The following is a 22904-nucleotide window of genomic DNA, read 5'->3' as shown; positions in this document are numbered from 1 at the left end:
TTACTTTATTTTTAACTGCAACTTGTTTTTGCACTAAAACATTTTTTTTTTTATGAAAAAGCGTGACTTTGAACGCAGTCTTTAAGTAAACGGCTGGTCTGTGCATGTGCAAAACAGACCACAAACAGGCACGCACGATTCATTTGCATGCTTACTTGATGTCCTTGCTGTTTTTCTTGGAGAGAAGTGGTTTCTTTGCTGCCCTTCTTGACACCAGGCCGTCCTCCAAAAGTCTTGGCCTCACTGTGCGTACAGATATTTATTTACACCTGCCTGCTGCCATTCCTGAGCAAGATCTGCACTGGTGGCGCCTCGATCCCGCAGCTGAATCATCTTTAGGAGACGGTCCTGACGCTTGCTGGACTTTCTTGGGCACCCTGAAGCCTTCTTCTCAACACTTGAACCTCTCTCCTTGAAGTTTTTGATGATCTGATAAACGGTTGATTTAGGTGCAATCTTAGAAGCAGCAATATCCTCGCCCGCGAAGCACTTTTAAAGAAACGAAAGGATGACTGTACGTGTTGGGATTAAGTTCATTTTAATGGCAAAGAGGGACTTTGTAATTCATCTGATTTGCATAACTCCACATGAGTTCATCTTCAGTGAGAATCTACCAACGTCAATGGTCATGAAAATAAAGACAGCACATTGAGTGAGAAGGTGTGTTATGTTTCGTTTGGGAATTTCTACTCTACTCGTAGTGAAGCTCCCCTCTGATTTCCACACTGCCTGCTGCCCCTGCTGCTCTGCATTTTACGGTAAGCCGCTGAAGACCCTCCTACGGGCGCTCGGCGGCTCCGAGGCGCCGCGCCGCAGACTCTCCGCGGCGGAACGAGTCGCGGCCAGATGTCGCGTCGACACTCGAGAGCCGCCTCGGCGCCATGAGCGGCGGCGCCAACTCGCGGCCCGAGGAACTCTCGCCATGAGGATCCACTGCAGAGTCGCGGTGGTCGCCCTGTGCTTCGGACTTTTCCTACTTTTGTACTTTTTGGGGGGCAACGCCGCGGACGAGCCCCCCTTGAAGCAAGCGGGGAAAGGCGACTCTGCTCCGCTCACCTCGGCCGAGCGGGCCGGAGGGTCTCCGGGGGAGCCGGGCGACGCGCACCAGGGATCGCGCCCGGTCCGCGGCGACGCGCGGAGGTCGGGCAGCCGAGGCGGGGACGCGCTCGCCAGGCTCGGGTAAGAGCGCGTCCAAATCTCGCGATGCCGGCCGGGAACTCGGTGAAAAGCCGAGTCCACGCGTACATAAACACGAACGCTGGCCCGGAAAAACCCCGCACGGCCGGCGGCGTGGATTAAACAGGGAAGTAGTGAGTTAACTTCGCGCCCGCCAGTTCCCTCAGAAACATCGCGACGCCGCGCTCCTTCTCGGACGGAGTTGTAACTTAGTTCCTAAAGTAACCCACGCGCAACGTTTCCGCAACTCTTTTTCCTTTGTTCGCGACACGCCGCTTTTAACAGCTTCGCTGCGGGCAGCGCGACGTTGTTGGTGACCCTGTTGTTGGAATGGCGCTCCGCCGCGTCGATCTGCGTTAAAGGACGACCGGACAGGGACGACCGGAGGCGCCCTGAGGGCCAGACAGCGTCAGATGAAGTGGCAGGAGTGCGGTCTTCACCACGGCCACCTCCTTCTCTCTGCAGCCTGCGCCCTTCCACCAGGCTGTGATGGATGGAGGCGGTGGTGAAGGATCATCCGCACCCCGTGCCTTCAACTTCTGTCAGGCCCTCTCATCTTTTGCCGGGTTCCTCGGCCGGCGATTAGGCCAAGGTCACCTTGAGAGGAATTAGCAGCGAAATCATGAACCCGAACCTGAATTGAATGGCTGGTTTTAATTAGCCAAGCACGTACCCTCACGAGAATCGCGAATGTCCTATTCAGGTCACAGAGTCTGAAAACTCCACATGGGGGCCTTGTTCTCCATTTTAACACCGCTGTAATTACAGATCGGTGGGGGAAGTTATTCTATTGGACGCTCGAATTTCTCGGGCGACTGTATATACAACCGGGTGTACAGTACGCTTTTACAAAGTTCACGTTTTATCTGAATGCCGGGGCGCCACGCCCATGCACACGCTCTGCGGAAATACCAGATGCTGAAAGGCCATGCGAGGCGGTGACGGTGACAATAATAACCAAAAGAGGAGAGGAAGGATGGTGAGGGCACGCGTCGTCGGGGGAGAGGATGCCTTATTGGGCTTATTTATTCATAAAAAAAATCCTTGATTATCCTTGATTAACCCTTCCCCCTTTTTTAATTTCCCGACCTCATCCTCCCCGCTGGTCAGCATCTGGCAGGTTTCCTGTCCCGCTCGTCCCCAAATAGCCTGCATCACTTCCTGTGGACGAGAGCTGTGTTTGCCATCGTAGAAAGGAGATTTCCTGCTTCAGTTTTACGGTTCTGAGGTGCCGGTCAGGCATGAACAGCCCGAGTCTTTCCGAGGGGAAATCATTAAATTAACAAAGAACATTTTGGTGGAGCTTCTACGGTTCTCTTGATGATTCAGTTGGAGGTATCTCTTTGCCCATCATGAAAATATCAAGTGGTAAGGGAATCTTTTATCCCATCACATGATGTAATTTTCACATATGTGCAGCCATGTTACACTGGACAGGCACATTGCAACCTCATAGGATTTTGACATTGATTTAAAAAGCATGGTCCAGTTATAATCATTAAAGTTTCAGAAAATATTAGGACATTTAGGACACATTTTTAGGCAGTGTCCCACACCTGATACATCCTACATTTACAGCATTTACCAGACGTCCTTATCCAGAGCGACTTACAATCAGTAGTTACAGGGACAGTCCCCCCACCCCAGTCCCCGCCCCCCACAATGGTAGTAAGTGGGATTTGAACCTGGGTCTTCTGGTTCACAGGCGAGTGTGTTACCCACTAGGCTACTACACCCCTCACATTGTAAATATTTTATTATATCTTTCCTTGGGACAACGCTGAAGATACGACAATTTGTGTCACATCTTCAGTGTAAAGTAGTCGGTGTACAGTGTATAACAGCGTAAATTTACTGTTCTCCAAATTGTGCCCAGTTAACACTTTCCCTCCCTATGGTCATGTGACTCATTAATGTGAAACACAAGTCCTGTTCAACTTTGTGTTATTAAGTAGAAATAATGGCCACTGCTGCAAGGTTTTTGCAAGGTTTTTATTTGAGAACACGAGAGCTCATATTAGTAAATGAACAGTGCCGAGGAAGACGGGGACTTGGAGACCGGCGAATGTCCTGTCGAGCGAGAAGCACGCAGCGGGCTTTGTCTGTCTGATTAAACGAAGTGAGTTGAGGGAGACCCTCGGGCCAGCCGGAACCTTCTGGCTTGCCATTTTACTCCAGCCTCCAGCCTCGGCTCGACCCGAGCACCGAGTCGCGGCTGCGGGCCTGTGAAAACACAGAGCGGGCTCCCGGTCTCCCTCCAGAGTGTGTCCAGACGTTGGGAGGACGGCTGGCGAGGACACAGCGTTGCACAAGGACATTGTGACGACGGGCCGTCGAGTGAAAAGAAAATCCCTGATGTACAGAAGGGGCCGCGCCGGGCAAAATGAACGTTTCACCTTCACGGTGTCGCTGGCTGGTTTCCCTCAGACCCCCTCATTGGCGTTAAGTGTCGCGCATGAGGTCGGCCGCGCTCTTCCCCCGTCGAACCCGGCACCGCCTCCGGGGTCATGTGACAGTGCGCTTCGTGGCCGTTTTGATTGCGTTCCTTCACTTCTCCCTGTGCGGCGGTGGGAGTGGCAGCTCGTGCGGCGCTGCCCCCGGTTTATTTGACGGGATTCTCTGGCGCTCTACATTCACCCGGGGAAAAGGCGACGGAGAGACAGACACTTTTTATTTTTTTTCCCCGAACGAACGAGATACTGCAACCTCGCGAGAATCTCCGTCAGCCCGCTTGAGAGCTTGAAATGTCCGGCCCGCACGTGAACAGCCGGCTGTAATCTGTTTCTGACACCGGCGGTGGCCGTGTTTCAGCCAATCAGACGCCTTATTTATTAGTATGGCTTTTGAGCCTTCGGACGTGGCTTTTGAATGTGCGCTGTTTATGCAGAAAGACATGAATTCAGCGGTGGGCGCAGTGCCGCTATCTACACACTGCAGATGGCAAACACACTTCACCGCGGCTCTGGACGTTTGACAAAAGCAGCCCTTTGAAGCAACTGGAGAGGAAAACGGGGTGCAGAACGTGACTGACGTCGTTTTTTCTTTAATATGAGTGAAAATAAGAAACATGCTTGCATGCATAGTCTTTGAGTTGTGCGGCACCCTCTGCTATAGCAACGGTGAGGCCTGTGTGGATGGGCTAGCAACACTTACACCAACTTGCCGTGCAGATATCATACTAAAAGCGTGAATGTTTTCAACCAAGTGGATATGAGAAGTAAGATATGAAGGTTTTTTTTTTTTTTACTTTTTTCCTCCAGCAGGCCGAAGAGCGAGGCGGGGCACGCCCTGTCAAAGAGCAGAGGGTCAGACGAAGTAATGCATCTGGCTGTGGTGGCCTGTGGGAATCGTCTGGATGAGACGCTCACCATGGTTAAATCTGCACTTCTATTCAGCGTGAAGAAAATCAAGCTTCACATCTTTGCCGAACAAGAACTGTCGACACATTTCGAAAAAGGGGTATGAGATATTTAAATTTTGTTTGTGTGTATATTGTATGGAAGAAAACATGTTCCATCTGACTTAGACATTTTATTAGCCTTTGAATTTTTTTTAATTTTTATACAATGTTCGTGAATATTTTGCTGTAAATAATTTCACTGTAAATATTCTGCATGCTCAAATTCAACTCGTGAAATTCAGGGTCAGAAATTCAACTGCAAGAAGCGTAACTTGATTGGCTGGATGCTGAGTCAAGGTGATCACTGAATGAACACAGATGATTGCACTGAATGCTTTGGAGTTTCTGACCCAGGCATTTCTCAAATTGAATTTGCGTCCTGCACCCTTCAGAGGTCATCTTCTCCAGCGCCATCTACTACAATTCACTTAGTTACTGCAGCATTTCTCCCATTCAAAAGGTTTATGGGATGGTTAGATGGGGTTCCATTGCTGTTGGATACATGGACTCCATGTTCCTTACTGAACCTGTCCACTGTCAAGCAGTTTTTTTCCTCATCATGCCCTCTGCCCTGACTGTGAGCTCCTGGTTTTGGGAATTCCAAAACAGACCTGGTGGGCACTATTTCTTTACCTCTTTAGTATTAGAGCATGAATTTGCCATGGGGCTAACCTAGTGGGATGGACTCGGTTGAAGTGGATGGTGGGCTTGCCTTGGCAGCAGCGCTGGCCCTCTCTGTTCACTGGCCTTGGATGTCTCACTGCATTTAACCACCAGCCCCTCCTCAACCTGCTCGAGATGGGCATCATTGAGTGGCTCGATGCCTCACCCTGGGTCTCCAACCTGGTGCCAGCCCGGAAGAAGACATCGGGTCAGTTAACACTGACAAGTACCCGCTGTCTATTGTGGAAGAACTGGCTGCTAAATTCCACGCCTCTACTGTCTTCTCCAAACTAGACCTCCGACAGGTTCCTCTGCATCCCAAGAGCCGCAAAATGACGCTTTCCTCAGCTCTGCCCCTAGGTCCCCCGCCATGTCCACCATTTTTGCTGCAGTTTTGGGAGTAGTGGTTTACCTGGATGACATTGTGGTGCACCGCCCGACCCCTGCATCATATGATGAGGCCACAGTCTTGCACTAAATGGGGTCAAATCACGCCTTTACATTCTAACGTGGAGGTTATTCTACGAGTCCCAGACCCTTTGTGTGCACTTCTGAATACCGGGTCCCCAGGCTGCTCCTCAGCCATCCATCATCTAAAAGTCCGACTTACCTCGCCACCGGTGCTTGCTCACTTTCTTGCCCCACTTTTCTGACCCGTGATGGCTCTGGAGCAGCACTGGGTGCAGTCCATTCTGAGTGCCAGCGTGGCACGTTGCCGGTCCCTGACTCTGGCAGAGCGGAAGTATTCGTTTGGGGAGTGGGAGGCGCTGGCCTCTGTCTGGGCATGTGAGCGGTGGCACGTGTGGTTGCATTTCACTCACCACAGACCACCAGGCTCTGATGACACTACTCGCATCGTCAGGCGCGGGGCACAGGCCGCTCCGGCTACAGGGACTGAGGGCAGTCATCATTGGCAGCCTATACAGCCTCGCATTCTGGCCATGGCTCATGAGGGACACCTTGACATTGTAGAAGTCAAGTAGCGCTGCTGTGACAGGGTTTGGTGGCCTTTGAAATTGCGATGAAGGACTGTTCAGCCTGCCTTGTCAGTGGAAAGACGGGTCCTCCCACACCCCCGCCACTGCAGCTGGACCATGGCAGCTGTCCTCTGTTGGCCATTCCAGGGTGTCCCATATCATCAGCGCTTTCTAGTGGTTGCCTATGACCTTTACTCAAAATGGCCTGAGATCTTCTCTACAGGCTCAGTCTCAGGTAGCCATGGAGTTCCTCAACAGTGGTGTTACATATGCACAGTGGGGTGCAGTGTGGGTTATGGGTTTTGCTGTAATGCATTATGAGTATAAGGAAGTAAAAGAGGAAAAAAAACAACGTCTGTATTGGAATTAATCGTTTCCAAGATCATTTCCAGTTGCTATCACTCTATCTGTCCATTTATTTATTTTGTTACTATTTAATTATTGTGCTGGTCTTAGAGCTTTTAAAATACAGTCTAGAGTCCTTTCATGTTCTGAAGGACTGGGTGTGGTTTCTTACTAAATGGAAGGAAGGACGAATGAAAGCTAAGCCCTGAGCACTTTCAAGCCATTTCTCAGAGTTCTCTGGCCACTGGAACATCGTGCAACATTTTCTATCTGCATCAGTTCATATTTTATATCGGAATATGCAGTGCTGACCTGCCATTTATCATTTCTTAGCCATATGGAGGTTGTTGGCTGACCTTTTTGGATTTTTTTTCTTATGAAAACATCAGACATTTGTCATGCTGTAGTTAGCTCCTGGCAACAATGCAATGTACACACACACACACACACACACACACACACATTGGTGTTGTTTGGAACATGGGATTGTGAAGTTAACACTAGAGTGGATGTATGTTAGCTGCTTATGTTCTGTAGAGAACATAAGCAGAGAGCTGTTTTTCAGAACGGGGGTTTTGCAGTCAGAATCTTCCATACACACATCAGTTTTCAATGTTTTCATTTTAGTGGTTTCTTTGATTTCTTGGATGGAATGATTGTAAATGATTAAATAATTATTTGAAGTGATTTGGTTTTATTAAAACCGAACCATCAAAATTACTGTGACATTAATGTCCATGAGTTTCACGATGAAGTGTTTACTTTTTGTGTTGTAACTTGAATGATGGGTTCACTATTAACTGGGTATTTTAATGGTAATTCTTGATTTGTGCATGTAAGTGGGGAAAAGTTGACTACAGTAGATGGATAATTTGAGAGCCCCTTCATTCAAAACTCTTTTAAATTGAATCAGTTTTATAAACTGATGCAGGGTCCTCAAAAACACATGTATTCCCCCTAAACCATCAAATTACTTGAGTCAGACCCTTTGAAATAAAAAAAGCCATTTTGTGATCTTTCCCTCCTAAACAAATTGCTTAATAATTTGTGTGATATTGGTGCAGCTCTAAGACAGTACTATGGCAGGAGAATTGTTGACGTCAGTGTGGCCTTTTATTTTGGTTATGCCCAGATATTGAACTATGCCTTCTTGTTCAACTCTGCTGCTGAGTGGAGCTGAATAATAAATTCTGCCCAGATTGAACTGGGGCAGTGGTGGCCTAGCAGGTAAGGAAGTGGACCCATAATCGGAAGGTTGTGGGTTCAATTGACAAACCTCCAAGGTGCCACTGAGCAAAGCACCGTCCCCACACACTGCTCCCTGGGCGCCTGTAATGGCTGCCCACTGCTCACCAAGGGTGATGGTTAAAAGCAGAGGACACATTTCGTTGAGTCACCGTGTGCTGTGCTGCAGGGCGTTGTTTTCCGTGTTTGTTTGACTTTATTTAACCTCTGGTGGAGGAACAGTTGATGTCATAGTTGAATAATGACACCTTCTCTTCTAGCTGAACCAGTGGCCCCGTCCATTCTCCTCCAAATTCCAGTACAGGTTGTACCCCATTACTTTCTCAGTGGGCAACGCAGAGGAGTGGAAGAAGCTGTTTAAACCCTGTGCCGCCCAGAGGCTCTTTCTTCCAGTAAGCCCCCCGACGATTTTTAAATCGTCTGTAGAATAAACCTATGCTGTTAGAATAAGCCTTGTGACCAATGCCTGCTCTGTTATTAGGTCATCCTGAAGGATGTGGATGCTCTTCTGTACGTGGACACAGATGTGCTTTTTCTGCGGCCAATGGATGACATCTGGAGCTTCTTCAAAGTCTTCAATAGCACACAGTTGGCAGCCATGGCGCCAGAGCATGAAATCCCCAAAATCGGATGGTATAGCCGCTTTGCCCGCCACCCTTTTTTTGGAGTCACGGGGGTCAATTCCGGCGTCATGCTCATGAATCTTACTAGGATTCGTGGGACTTTGTTCAAGGTAAGGTTTTTGTTGTTTTAAATCTTTAATAGGCTACTTTTAAGAACAATTCCTAAGCATACAGCAGTGGTGGCCTAGTGGCTAAGAAAGGTTGCGGGTTCAAGTTCCGAACCTTTTATCAAGGTACCGTCCCTACACACTGCTCACTAAGGTGATGGGTTAAATGCAGATGACACATTTATTGTGTGCACCGTGTGCTGTGCTGCAATGTTTCTTAATAACAAAAACAATCACGTTAAATACCAAACAAGTAACAAAACCATTTCACCAAACCATTATTCAGAATCAGCAGCTGCATCAATGATAATTCTGCCAACTGTATAATCATATAATATGACAATGAAATATATCAACATATTTGCACAATATATCGCCTAACTTATCAAAATTGTAATGAAAACATTCTGGTCTAACTTAACAGGTGGGACCGGAAATGACTGATATGTTTTAAATGTCCTTTAAATGGCTTTTACACAACCCACAGGTAGAATAACATGTGCATTGTGTATTGGAGCAGAGTGAAACTCTGCGTGTTTCACTGCATGTTTATTTTCCTGCGTTACTAAATGTAAATGCAGTACTGAATGACATGCTTTAAAAGTGATATCACAGTGATCAGCATTCATCAAAAACCATGTCAATTAAAATCCCTGTTTTACTTTAGATTTTCTTTGATTCATTACTATGCCTTGAGGTTAGATGTTTCAGTCTCTCTTGTGTTTGTCTGGTTTTCCATCTTTGTAGCTCTCCTCCCCATCAGGTGCAGTTTGATTTTTATTGTACCACTAGGGGAAATTCCTGTGGACATGAGTGAGTGGGATAAGATAGAGAGCGTCTGAAGCAGAGTAATTCTGGTAATGGTAATTTCAAATGGTCCAAATACTGAAGCCTGCTTTCTGAAACCAGCTTTCTCAGAAATATTTTTATTTCACTCCTATCATGCAGAGCAGTCAAGAGGCTGTTTTTTTTATAATCTCATATTTAATTGCTTTGGTATCCCTGCTAGTGATTTGCTTGTCCATAGCCTTTCATTCTAAATAAACACCCACTCGCACTCACTGCCTGTAGGGAAGTGTCTCTTAGAGCCCATTATCATTAAAGGCCAGTGATTGCACTTCAAGGAAGAGAAGTCTCTGAAACTCAAATTAGCATTTCTGTGCTCCCCTCCTTTACCATTTCTTTTTTGATGGAACTGGAAATAATGAATAGAAGTCTTTTCTCTTGTTAGTCAGCCATACATTCCGATATTTTTGAAAGCCGAAAATGTTTCCCTTGATATGCTATATTGTGTGCCTTGATCTGACAGAACAGCATGATTGCTACAGGCCTTTCCTGGGAAGATCTGCTTCACCCTCTTTACCAGAAGTACAAGAACCACATCACCTGGGGAGACCAAGACCTCCTGAACATCATCTTCCACTACAACCCAGGTATTTCTAGCCCTTTAACATGTATCTTTCTGGTTGAAAGTGAAGTGAGTGACATTGTGAAATATATTGCAGCACAGCACCCAGGGCACGCCATGAAATGTGGCCTCTGCTTTTAACCATCTCCCTTGGTGAGCAGCGGGCAACCATGACAGGCACCCCGGGGAGCAGTGCGTGGGGGCAGTGCTTTGCTCAGTTGCACCTCAGTGGCACCTTGGCGGTTTGGTATTCAAACTGGCAACTTCACGATCACGGGTCTGCTTCATTACAGACTAGGTGCTAGGCCAACCACTGGCCCACTGTTTGTCTTATTCCAGTTTTAAACACAGGTCATTCAAATATAAATAATTTTATTTGGGAAAACTAATGGCTATAGTCACGATGCACAGAGGATAATAGTAAAAAAAAATCTGAATGCCAGACTCTTTGCGAACCATAGAATTTAGGATGTGTACTTGCACAAATATAAGGATGAATAGAGGAGCATAGGAGAGTTGAGACACAAGTCGTGCTGCATCCGAATTGATTGAAAAAAAAGTACAAAAGTACAAAAAAAAAAATTGTGGTCTGTAGAAGAAGAAATAAAACACAACGGGAGCTCAAGGCATTTTTGAGATCATTCCAGGCATCTTTGTCCATGGCCAGTTAATGTTTGTGGAATGTCTCATTTGCATTTGTGTCGTGAAGATGTCTTTTGAATTATGAATGCGTGCCAGACCCTCCTCCTGTCTGGCTCATGCCCAACAAAGAAAGAAACTACTAGATCCTGAACTGATTTGACCATTAAATCCACTTCAGTCATCAGTAATGTAGAAGGAATTTTAAAAAGTGATTGCTAGAATTGCAAAATAAAGTTGTTAACCCTGCTTGTTGGGACCTGCAGTGCTTTTCCAAGGTGGCTTAATTAACCCATAATTAAATATGCAGATCATCAGATTATCTTCAATCAAATGTCTGTGGTGTCAGTGTGGCATATTATCATTTCAAATGAAGGTGACAGTAAGGATATGCAGAGGACACATTTTGTTGTGTGCGGTGCCTCAGTGTTTTACAATGACAATTACTTTCATGGCGCGCAACATTTTCCTGCCTCCAGCAGCAGTGATATACTTAGGTGCAGACTTGAAAAGTCTCATTTTCCCCTCATTAATGTACACACAGCCGCACCCCATATTGACAGAAATATTTTGTTGATATTGTTGCAGATTTATTAATTTAAATAATAATAATTCAGACTCTTTGCTGTGACGCTCATATATAACTCAGTTGCTGTCCATTTCTCCTGATCGTCCTTGAGATGGTTCTACACCTTCATTTGAGTCCAGCTGTGTTTAATTATGCTGATTGGACTTTATTAGGAAAGCCACACCCCCGTCTATATAAGACCTTACAGCTCACAATGCATGTCAGAGCAAATGAGAATCATGAGGTGAGAGGAACTTCCTGAAGAGCTCAGAGACAGAATTGTGGCAAGGCAGAGATCTGGCCAAGGTTACAAAAATAATTTCTGTTCCTACGAACACAGTGGCCTCCATAATCCTTAAATGGAAGACATTTGGGACAACCAGAACCCTTCCTAGACCTGGCCGTCCAGCCAAACTGAGCTATTAGAGGAGAGGGGTAAATAAGAACCCCAAAATCACAGTGGCTGAGCTCCAGAGATGCAGTTGGGAGATGGAAGAAAGATGTAAAACATCAATCACCACTGCAGCCCTCCACCACTCAGGGCTTTAGGGCAGAGTGGCCTGACAAAAGCCTCTCCTCACATGGAGTTTGCTAAAAAAAAACACCTGAAGGACCACAGGATCCTTGATGAGACCAAGATAGAACTTTTTGGCCTTAAATCTAAGTGGTATGTGTGGAGAAAACCAGGCACTGCTCATCACCTGTCCAATACAGTCCCAGCAGTGAAGCACAGTGGTGGCAGCATCATGCTGAAGGGACAGGACGACTAGTTGTTATCGTGGGAAAGATGAATGCAGTTGTAAAAAACGCATGAAGACCATGTGGTGTGGGAGAAGAGAATAGAGTGTGTAGAAAAAAACTCTTTCTCCCTCCACACAAAGCACTGTATTCAACCACTCCAATTTGATGTTACCTGGCAGAAAGAGGCATGGCACAATAGAGGTTAAAAATGAACAGTTTCTAATTTATTAACACCTGTAAATAATTATTGTGGTTACATGTGAATATTGAATGTAAAAAGGTACCAGGGTTACAGAGAAAGTAAAAATGAGAAGAAAGAGTAAAGAGGGAGAAGAGAAAAAGAGGGGGAGAGAAAGACTCAGAAACCTTCCGGTTTCCGATGGAAAAACCTCTGAGCAAGAGAGCCCAGAGCCCCTCTTTCCACATGTGTGCAGACTTTTATACCCCTGGCCTACAGGAGGTTGTCACTGGCCTACAGGAAGTTGTCACTGACCAATCAGAACCTGTTGTTTCTGATGTCACGCCCCCCCGGTGCCTCCCATTTGGGGAAGACAAAGAGGGTGGGCGGTCCTGACGGCTGATACTTCACACGTTGATGTCGGACAAAAGGCATGTAAAAACCGGGGTGTCGAATCTTCACCCACAACCATCGACACAGGAATGTCACACTTCCCCCTGCAGACATCTGTTATGCAAGACAAAAACAGGCTCCTGCGATGTCCATTCTTACACAGTCAAGTACAGTGATTTGCTGGACGAAAAACCTTCTTCAAAGTGCTCAGGACCTCAGATTGGGATGAAGGTTTACCTTCCAAACAAGACAATGACCCTAAGCACACAGCTAAAATAATGGAGTGGCTTCACAACAACTCTGTGACCGTTTTTGAATGGCCCACACAGAGTCCTGACTTAAACACAATTGAGCATCTCTGGAGCGACCTAAAAATGGCTGTCCACCAACGTTTACCATCCAACCTGTCAGAACTGGAGAGGATCTGCAAGGAGGAATGGCAGAGGATCCCCAAATCCGTGTGTGAAAAACATTTTGCATCTTTCCCAAAAAAGATAAAAAATGGTGTTTCTACAAAATACTGAGCAAAGGGTCTTAATACTTAGAACCATGTGATATTTTTCTTTGTTGATAAATCTGCAAAAATGTCAACAATTTTGTGTTTTTCTGTCTATGGGGTGCTGTGTGCACAATAATGAGGGAAAAAAAGAACTTTAATAATTGCAAAAAATTGCTGCAATATAACAAAGAGTGAAAAAAATGTGGGTACAGTGGTCACACAGTCTGCTTCTCTAGTGGACAGTGTTCAGTTCCTTCCATATTTTGTTAATGTATGTACATGTGTTTATTTTCTAGTTTGTTCAGGTAGTTGTGTGTGTGTGTTTAGAGTCACTCTACACTTTCCCATGCCAGTGGAACTACAGACCTGACCACTGCATGTATGGTAGCAACTGCAGAGGAGCAGAGGAGGAGGGCGTGTCCATCCTGCATGGGAACCGTGGTGTTTACCATGACGATAAGCAACCAGCCTTTAAAGTAGTGTATGATGCTATCCATGATGTGAGTTATCAAAAGCAACATGTGAATTGAATTATTAAACGCACACACATTAGGACTGACAATCAATAAATTTTGTAATGAAATAATCATTAAAATAATCAAATGTTATATTGTATATTTACATAGCTATTTCAGTAAAGAGGCTCAGAGATCTTAAAAAAAAAAAAAATAAATATCCATTTATATATATATATATATACACACACACACACACACACACACACACACACACACAAACACATACATATATATATATAGAAAATGTTCAGTCAGGCAAATATTTTTATCTGGTCAACTATAATATACACTACATAATATAGAGTAATGGTCGGAGATTTAGTCTTTTTTTTTTTATTTCCAATTAGAATGCTGGGTCTGATCTTTGAACATGATAATTGATGTATTTGTCTTGCTGCACTGCTTTTGTTGGTCTGCAGTTTAAAAGAAGGGAGAAAAGTCTATTAGAAGTCAGTGCCCGTAGTGTTCATATCTTATTCTCCTTCAGTGTCTCCTTGAGTAGTGGTAGAGTAGTAGAAAAAAAATATTTCCCAGCCCGCCATGAAACCTGGCATCACATCCTCACATTTGAAAGATTTATATTTGCAACAATGGTCCTATATCTCAATATTGCAGGTTTTTAAAACATATTACTATTTTGCATATTAATACAAGTTATTTTTTTTGCTTTTTTCATGGTTTACAGTATCCTTTAGAGGAGAACCTTTTCCAGTCCCTTTTCTTCCCTCTTCAGACAAAGTTTTTGGACACCGTCAATACCCTGTGCGGTCGAATTCCTCAGGTGTTTCTAAAGCAGGTGGAGAAGACCATGAGGACTGTATACGAACGGAAGGTCATCAGGCATGTGAAAGCTCCACCCGAGTAACCACTATATCTTTTCCTACACAAACAACGGGAGTCTTTCTGTGAAAGATGTGACAATGGCAGGGGTAAGTGCTGTGCAGCACCCGAACGCCAGATCTGTTCAAACTTCTGATGAAGCAGAAACCCAGACAACTTTCTGAGGTTTGGACATTGTAAGATGCTGGAATCCAGTGTGGAAAGCCATGTTTTATTGTGTAAAATACTCAAACTTTAAGATCTGAGAACATAGCTGGTTTAAAATTGAAATGAATGTTACTCAAAACCTTGTGGGTATTTTGGAGGCCCTATAGGGTACTGGTAGTGTTTGCCAGTGAGAATTAAAGCTCAACCTGGGTGTCCCAAGATGACTATTGCAGAAATTGTTTGTGATGTTCACACACAGCCCTAAGGGCTATTAGAATCCAAGAAAACGGAGAGGGTTTAAGTAATTTCAAACGAGAAAATATGGTGTTTGAGAGCTGTCATTCATCTCTTCCATTTCAAACGTTGTGGCTGGGTGGGTGTTTACAATCTCCTTCTGCAATATACAGATTACTTAATGTTACATTAGCACATGCACTATAATTTCTTATAGCACCACAAATCTGGCCCCAAATGTGCACAATCTTTTTAGAAAAATAACTTTATTGGAATTTTCAGGCATCAGAAAAAAAAATCTAGTTCAGATTTTTGCACTCATCCAAGTCATGTTATCCTTCTTAATAATGCATTTGTGGTTATACGTCATAAATTCTTATTACCATAACATTTTACTATAATCACTATAATCATAGAACAGACAGAACATACGATTGGATATTATTTATATTGAAACATATTTATATGTATGATGATGTTTATTTCAACCATTAAAAAAACACATTGATTTGGCTCAATTCTATGGGTTATAGATATATGACACGTTGTTCACTGTGTTCATAATATTAATGTCGGCCTACTTCAGGAGCTGCCATTTCCTCATCACTGATAAATCAGATCCTTTTAAATAGTAAATGATAACTCCATGCTAATGTGAAGACAACCTCACAAGTTTTATATGTGACCACTGAGGTACAGAACACTTGCTAAATATCAGTATTAAAACCTACTTTTTATGTTGTTTGTTTTGTCAAAGTGCCAGTTTGTTACAAAAGGACGCATCTCATCATTGTCCAATGCTTATTAAGATACCTTGCAGTTTCATTTTAAACTATCTGATGTTTATAAGACTTTCAATCTGTTCATATCATCAACCATGTTTTTATTGTATTACTGTGAATTCATGAAAGATGTGATGTATATTACGTAACAGTAACGACGCGTGTCAGTGAACTCCACTGCAAAATCATGTCTTCAGTTACCTCTTTGTTCATTTATAGCATTGTTCAAATCTCCTTATTTTCAAACTGGAAGCAGGCAAGAAAAATTATAAATATGGGATTTTTTTTTTATAATAAGGGAACCACAGATTCTGTATATGAATGTATACTTTTGTAATATAGACATGTCAGTTATATTGTTGCATGAAGAAAATGAAATAAAGAGCATGAACTGCAATAAAGAGAATATGTTTTTCATATTACTACCAGAAATGAATGCTTTGTCTATTCATTCAACTGTCTTTGATACATGGAACTAAATCATGTTACCTCAGTATACAACAAGTCAACAGTATTAAATCTGTATGTCTTACTATTTTTTCTGACTATATTTACATATTAGAACAAAACTAATGTTACATTTAGAAATCTGAGTAAAGGTTTCAGTGGTAAATGCATTATAAATGACATTATATGTTGTTTATTACATATTTTTAGTGGACCAATACGGTATTTATTTCCTGTGATATTCCTATTCATTTCCTACATAAGGAATTTTATTTGTCCAGCAAAATGAGTAATTTCTAATACAAAAACATCCATTAAACACCTTCATGCTTTGTCATAATAAAATATTTTTTTGTTGCCTGACACGGTTGCAAAAATGCTATTTTAAATATTGGCCAATTACCAAGTCTGAGAGCAAAGACTCTCGACGTTTTAAAACATCAGGCCGTCATGAATAGAATAGAAACCTTTTACCTGGAGTCTGTACCGAATCTGGTGAAGCAAATTGTATTGAAAAAACAGCGTAGTTTTCAAGTGTATATCCATACTGCCTCATAGTGTTTATATACTTAACTCGGAACTCTATATAATATTCTACATATGATAACGGAACTCTATATAATAATCTATACATTATAACGGAACTCTATATAATATTCCAGACGCCACCTGTACTGTCAGTCCTCGGCAGGCCGTGACGTCACGAGCGCCATATTGAAATATTTTTTCCTTTCCACTTTTTTTCTGCTTGTCTCTAGGCGGCCGATAGCACTCTTTCTCCGGCTGGACTCTAGGTTAACCAAATAGCGCCGAGCATGGAAATCGACACCCTTTTGGAAGCCGTGAAAGGTGATGATTTCCCCGTGTTCTCCTTTCGAGGTGTCTAGGCTGAAGTCGAACAACGAGATCTTGCTTTTTCCACTAGGCTAAGGCTAACGCTAGCTAGTTAGCCGTCGGGCTAATTGGTTAGCTTTGCGAACCTTTTAACTCTCAGCGGTTGTTTAGACTCGCCGCGTCGCTCTAAGTTTCGAAGCGTCGTGGCGTTTCGCAGAAGCCACTGTCCGTTTATACGAGCACCTTGCTGACTTGATGGAAAACACTTGGCTACCGCTAAGCGCGCAGAAAGCCGGCTATTAGCCTGCTCACACTGGCAAAACAGAGCCAGCTTAGCCACCTACATTGCAGGAGACCTTCATTTTGCCGAGTAATATAACTTTCCAGACTGGATGTGTGGTCGTTGCAGACACTAATACAATTAAACCCGCTTGGTTTCGTTCTACCCAACATGTTCTCGGTCTGGTGTGAAGGCGGTCGGGCGGCTTTACTGCCACCACTCGTAACCACTTACAGTTCGTCTGTAGTGTCAAGCCTGTTAGATTTCCGGCTCGAATCGTTTCTGCCGGTAAGATGGGTTTACATTTCGATCCGGCGTTAAAACAAATTAACTTTAGCAGGCTGCGTTGATAATAAAAAAAGGTAATTGCAATGCCTTGAAAGTGAATTGACGTTTTTAATGGTAAGACCCCTGCGTCCCAGGCTTTGAGAAGAAGGGGAAGAAAGAGGTTTCCACTGCGCTCGACCAGTTCCTGTGTCACGTCGCCAAAACAGGAGAGACCAAGTAAGTAGAACCTTCCCGCCGGCGTGCTGCTGTGTAGTAGGAGGCAGGGAGCTGTTGCACAACAAGATCAACCCATGACCCGATTAGCGAGCCACATAAACAGTGTAGTAAGTCCTGCACTGCCTGGAACAAGGAGGGGAGTAAGTCAGGTTTTGTGGGGATAGCCTTCCTATGCTTTTTTTGTAGCGATCATGAGGGTTATTCCACTAATACAGGGGTACTCAACCTTTTGCAAGCTGCCCCAAACCTGGTTCATTGCAGTTGGGGCCCCAGTACACCCAAAAACGGAATACAACTTCACGTTTGCAGCCTCTGCAATGTCCGTCCATCATAAAAATGAATTCGTATGGTTTGATTTTTGGCATTTTTCGTATCCGTAGCAAATATTTTGCAGGGTGTTTTTGACTATTGAGAGCCACCAAATTACGAATATGAAAAATGAATACGACAGTTCGGACTCAGTCAGGGTGCAAGGACCTTAAACTTTAGAGGCTTCTCGAGGAGAAATCAAACAAATGAGCGCCGTTTTCTATGAGCGCAGCACACACAAATAAACTAAATTGACATACTACAGTTAAATTTCAAAATTTTCCAATTTTTTTTTTTGCATTTTTCCCCCTCCCTTCCTGTAGCCTACTCGGGCGTGCCCCACCAGTTGAGAACCACTGTACTAAGGGATACAGGGGGTTTCCTGTACAGCGATGATAAATTCTTGCTCTTCGTAATGCACAAGGGATCCGTGGAAGTTTCGAACTCTTCCAGCTCGGGTTAGCTTGTGGGCATAACTAATTCAGGATCAAAACTATAACGGAGATAAGTGTGATTAAGAGGAGCAAGAGAGGAGATGATCTGGTCTTTTTCCTGGTAAAACACAATGCAGGCCCCAGTAGTTAATATGCAACAACCAATTTCAAGTGCAAATGTTCCATGGCCTGGTGTTTGCGGACTGTTGATCTGCAGCATTTATAATGTGTGTTCATAAATATCAAATGCTGTGTATAGCACATGAAATAAATTCTGTTCTATGATTAAATATTACAACTTGTTCACTGCTATGTCTTATAAAGTGTGTGTTTGTTTTTTTTGCTTCCTAGGATTCAGTGGTCCCAGTTCAAGAGCTATTTTCTCTTCAAGCTTGAAAAAGTGATGGATGATTTTAGGGCTTCTGCCCCAGAACAGCGAGGCCCATCCAACCCCAACGTGGAGTGCATTCCCTTTGATGAGATGAAAGAACGGATTCTAAAGATTGTTAATGGATATACTGGGTAAGTGTTGATTAATTTAATTAATTAAATTAATTGCTGATTCCTATGGCTAATTATTGCTTATTTATTATGTATACATTATTATAATTTTTTTGGCACATTGATTGCTGCATTTTTGTGATAGTGATTTTAGGTCCTTTTATCATTCCGATAAACTGAAGTATAATTGTCTTAAATATCCACTATTTTAAGTTGGACTAGTTGGAATGGTTTCAATTCTACAATCACCTAAACACAATCACCATTTTACCAGAAAGCTGTTTTCTCATAGCAAACAAGGAAATGCATCTGAGGTTCTACTTCAATAGATTCAACGACCCATCTGAATTGATGGTTTTAGTTTTTAAAAGTGGAAAATATTTTGAAGCTTTTGTTAGAGCTTTGTTTGGTGTATTTAAAATAAACTGTGTTTTTTCCTTTCGTCATCATTTAGAATTCCTTTCACCATCCAACGCCTGTGTGAGCTGCTTACAGAGCCCAAAAGAAACTATACAGGAACAGAAAAGTTCCTCAGAGGTTTGGAAAAGGTGGGAACGCTTAGAGAACTCTTTAAATAAAGTAGTTTGTCAGATTTGGATGGTCTGACACATTTGTGAAAACAGCCGCGTTTGTTGTGCCATTTTTGTAATGGTAGATTTTGCTTTTCTTAGAATGTGATGGTGGTCAGCTGTGTACATCCCACCTCTGAGTAAGTGACTGATATTTCCCCCATTCTTTTGATTAATGAATTACTGTATTGGCCTAAATTTAAGACTAATTACAATACTTGGACTAATTTAAATTTGTAACAGAATTTTGTATTTAGTGGCATCTACTGGTCTTGTTTTTGTGATTACCCAGATGATGTAGGATTCTCAGTCTTACTCAGGCCTGTACGGTTTTGTTGATAAAGGCTCATTTTTCTTTCTCCACCTGTGAAGGAGAAATGGGTGCTTTGGTGTGAACAGAATGAATGGTGTGATGGTGCCTGGGAATCCACCCACTTTAACAGAGAGGTATGTTAAATAAAATAAGGACTTTTTTTTTTTTTTTTCTCCCCCCCTTACCATTTGTAGCAGCCTGTCCCCTCTGTTTGACCCCTTATTCTGTTTCTCCCCCAGGAAGGCGAATGGCCCTGGGACTCCTAGACCACTCACACGACCGAAGCTTTCCTTGTCCAGTTCCTTAGCCACAAACGGTCTGCCAGACAGCACAGAAAATAAAGACCCCAATTCAGGTCACAGCAAACTCCATAGGTACTGTCTTCATGCAAAAACTCCCAAATTATACTGCTGAATTTGGAACTCGTTAAATTTAATGCTGATAATTTTCATGAATATGTCTTTCTAGCACAACTTCCTTGGCAGAAGGTGCATTAAAGAGTAAACATCAGGAGGATGATGAGGAGATGGAGGACGACCAGCCAGAGGTGAAGAGGTTGAAGTTCCTGAATGAGATTGATGAAGAGGAAGAGGAAGGTGATGATGATGAAGAAGAGGAGGAATCGGCGGGGGGAACACTCCAGTCTGTGCATGCTGAGAGCTCCTCAGACATGTCGGAGGAAGAGTCTCCGTCCTCCGTGTCACAGAAGAGTGAGAGAGGAGAAGAGGCTGACGTAGCTGCTGTGACACCATCAGATTACCAAGGTTGAACTTTACATCTCAAGCAAATACTAATATGAGCTGTGATCCAGTGATGTAAGGACATGCGTGTCTGTTGGATAAGAATGTTAAAAGTTCTTGCATTTCAGACATTGGGATGATCAGTGTTGCGTATTAGTAAAATATGCCTTGACCAGGGCTTGTCTTAGTTTTGAGTCATTGAAATGAGCTGCTCATATGATATGAAGCTTGTTAGCTGGTTACCAGCAATTGTCTCTGCTGACTGACTATCTGTCCTACAGAGCCCTCCAGTACCCAGACAGATTCTACCACAGAAGAAAGCTGTGAAGCAGTGAAAGAGGCTGAGACTGAGGCCCGTGCTGAGAGGGAGGTGCCGTGTGGCTCAAGCTCTTCGGACGAGGCCAGTGACATGGACCAGTCGGAGCAGACGGCGCCATCAGATGCAACGTCCAGCCCGGAGCAGGCTGACGGGGGAACTGAGAGCAGCGAGCCAGTCAGCAGCAGCAGTAACAGCAGCAGCAGCAGCAGCAGCAGCAGCAGTAGTAGTGAGGAGGGAGAGGATACCAGCCCTGCCCCTTCTGACAGTACCACACAACCCCCAACAGAGGGCGCCTTGTCCTCAGACCCACAGAACTCGGCTGAGGAGCCCATGGAGCAGGAATAAAGACTCCATCCCCCAGCTCTCCATTCACCTACTAAACCCCACCCCATTGACCCATCTGGGGCTTCAACTCTGATCCAAAAAGCCCCTTTATCTGACATGAGGAACATGCCAGAGTTGCCTTCCATTGTTCCCTACCCTAATCTGTACTCCGCCGGTAGCGCCTTGGTCTAACAGGGCCTGAGTCTCCATGGCCACTCCTCTTTGGGTTTAATACGTGAATCTCCTTTCCTTTACTACTACTCCTTTCTTATACTTTCAAGGTTTTACGTTTTTTTTTTTTTTTTTTTCAAAGTTATCTTCAAAGTTCTTTTATGGATCATCAATACTACTGCCATGTTCATCTACATTAATTCTCTACTCCAACGCAGTTATAAATCATCACACTAGGATCGGTAAAGGTGACCTTTAAGTAATATATGCAGTCACCCCCAAAGATTCAGCACTTTTTTTTTTTTTTTTTTTTTTTTTTTTTTTTTTCCCTCCACTCATTTCCTGGCATGTTTTTTTTCCATTTGTTCTATTGTACAAAGCCTTCTGTCTAAGGGAGGGTACTACAAATGTTTCGAAATTCTACTGTTCCTCTGAGTCTGCTGTACCCCTTGTGTTCCCTCTCCTCTAAGCTCCAGGGCAAAACTCTGTTAGCCAGTGGCAAAGCTATGCTAGGTGTTCCTTTCATTTGCTTGTTCTTGGGCAGCAGGAGGAGAAGAGGCGTGGCTCGCAGCTTCAGCGTATCTCAGATGAGTCGCACTTTTTCACCACTGCCCATCTGTGTTGAAGGAGAAAGCTAACATGGCGACTTTTACTTGATGTCAGATGTAAATTACAACGTTGAGTTAATTCATTGACCTTAATTTATAGACATTTCAATTTAATAACCTATTTTTGATTAATAAAAATAAATATAACAAAAATAAATAAATAAAAAAAATGTTGTTGGTTGCCAGTTTTCTGGGTGGGGCAGTTTGTATGCACAATTTATGACCTGTGTAATGTGCCCTGTGACCGCTTTTTCACTGACAGAACAATAACTGGCTCCAAGATGTGTTTTTTTTTTTTTTTTTTTTTTTTTTTTTTTTTTAGAATTTTTAAATTTCTGTATAGTAGACTTTTGTAGATTACAAAATGTGTTCACTGCTTCTGTGAATTCAAGAATAATTGTATTTTTTTTTTTTTTCTTTTTTTGGTGTATACCTGAATGCGTGTCCTTTCAATACCGTGTAAATAAAGTTTTCGGTACAGAAGATTCATTACAGTTGGCAGATTTGTTTTTGTGTGTTCAACCGCTTTCAAGTGAGTTGTGAAATAGTGTGGTACAAAGGAGTGGGGTTTCTGACACGATACCTTGGCTTCGGTGTTCACAGAAGAAAATATCACACATATTCATAACAAATCTTAAATGAATCTTGAACAAATCTTTTACTATCAAGTATGTAACTGACCTCTCGTTTTGACCTCTAGTTTTCCTCTCGCACCAATCACGTAAATCCTGCATTGATGTAAAGCTAGAGACTCTGGGTGCCAGTCTGCTGGGAAATACAGTGCTGTGATGAGGGAATAGGGTGAGGCTTTAACTCAGATGGGCCGTAATGTGATCCGGCCTCATACGTGGCACGGGCTGTTACTGAATGTATACTCGCCGTCTGAAACAGACTTTGGAACGAGGAGTTACTGAGCCTGAATATCAGCAGGAAAGGCCACGCGTTGAGGGCGTATCTGTGGATTTTCAGTCCTCTACTCATGCACACAGCAGCCAGGACACAATATAAAGTGCAGACAAGAGAAACAGATACTTAAGAGAAGTGATCGATTAGTTGAAGAATTCTACT

At 43.5% G+C, this 22904-nt stretch overlaps 2 protein-coding genes across 3 annotated transcripts; both read left to right on the top strand.

Annotated features, from left to right (window-relative positions):
- Positions 1 to 798: 798 nt before the first annotated feature.
- On the top strand, positions 799 to 15810 carry LOC114783677 (glucoside xylosyltransferase 2-like). 2 transcript variants are annotated; one of them, XM_028969201.1, is made up of 7 exons: positions 799 to 1179; positions 4440 to 4635; positions 8067 to 8198; positions 8288 to 8539; positions 9846 to 9969; positions 13290 to 13462; positions 14166 to 15810. In XM_028969201.1, exons 1-7 carry the CDS (start codon positions 923 to 925, stop codon positions 14343 to 14345), a joined length of 1314 nt encoding a protein of 437 aa, XP_028825034.1. In that variant the 5' UTR covers positions 799 to 922; the 3' UTR covers positions 14346 to 15810. The 2 variants fall into 2 exon arrangements, with proteins under 2 accessions (XP_028825034.1, XP_028825033.1); XM_028969200.1 differs by having other exon boundaries at positions 800 to 1179; positions 4437 to 4635.
- An 833-nt stretch (positions 15811 to 16643) lies between these two features.
- Positions 16644 to 22095, top strand: LOC114783674 (serine/threonine-protein phosphatase 4 regulatory subunit 2-B-like). The gene is made up of 9 exons (XM_028969191.1): positions 16644 to 16779; positions 17467 to 17548; positions 18643 to 18813; positions 19247 to 19340; positions 19464 to 19501; positions 19734 to 19808; positions 19914 to 20048; positions 20143 to 20438; positions 20696 to 22095. The coding sequence occupies exons 1-9, from the start codon at positions 16746 to 16748 to the stop codon at positions 21076 to 21078; spliced, it is 1308 nt and encodes a 435-aa protein (XP_028825024.1). The 5' UTR covers positions 16644 to 16745; the 3' UTR covers positions 21079 to 22095.
- The last annotated feature ends 809 nt before the right edge of the window (positions 22096 to 22904 follow it).

Source organism: Denticeps clupeoides, unplaced genomic scaffold (genome assembly GCF_900700375.1).
Source record: "Denticeps clupeoides unplaced genomic scaffold, fDenClu1.1, whole genome shotgun sequence".
Taxonomy (NCBI): domain Eukaryota; kingdom Metazoa; phylum Chordata; class Actinopteri; order Clupeiformes; family Denticipitidae; genus Denticeps; species Denticeps clupeoides.
The sequence above is the reverse complement of the archived record's forward strand: the minus strand, read 5'-3'. Positions and strand labels throughout refer to the sequence as shown.

Excerpts from the sequence above, each read along its gene's own strand:
- LOC114783674 (XM_028969191.1), top strand. The coding sequence starts at position 16,746 with ATGGAAATCGACACCCTTTTGGAAGCCGTGAAAG. Across the intron at positions 20,049-20,142 it reads GGTCACAGCAAACTCCATAG|CACAACTTCCTTGGCAGAAG; the intron begins GTACTGTCTTCA and ends ATGTCTTTCTAG. Across the intron at positions 20,439-20,695 it reads GACACCATCAGATTACCAAG|AGCCCTCCAGTACCCAGACA; the intron begins GTTGAACTTTAC and ends TCTGTCCTACAG.
- LOC114783677 (XM_028969200.1), top strand. The coding sequence starts at position 923 with ATGAGGATCCACTGCAGAGTCGCGGTGGTCGCCCTGTGCTTCGGACTT. Across the intron at positions 1,180-4,436 it reads GACGCGCTCGCCAGGCTCGG|CAGGCCGAAGAGCGAGGCGG; the intron begins GTAAGAGCGCGT and ends TTTTTCCTCCAG. Across the intron at positions 8,199-8,287 it reads CCCAGAGGCTCTTTCTTCCA|GTCATCCTGAAGGATGTGGA; the intron begins GTAAGCCCCCCG and ends CTCTGTTATTAG.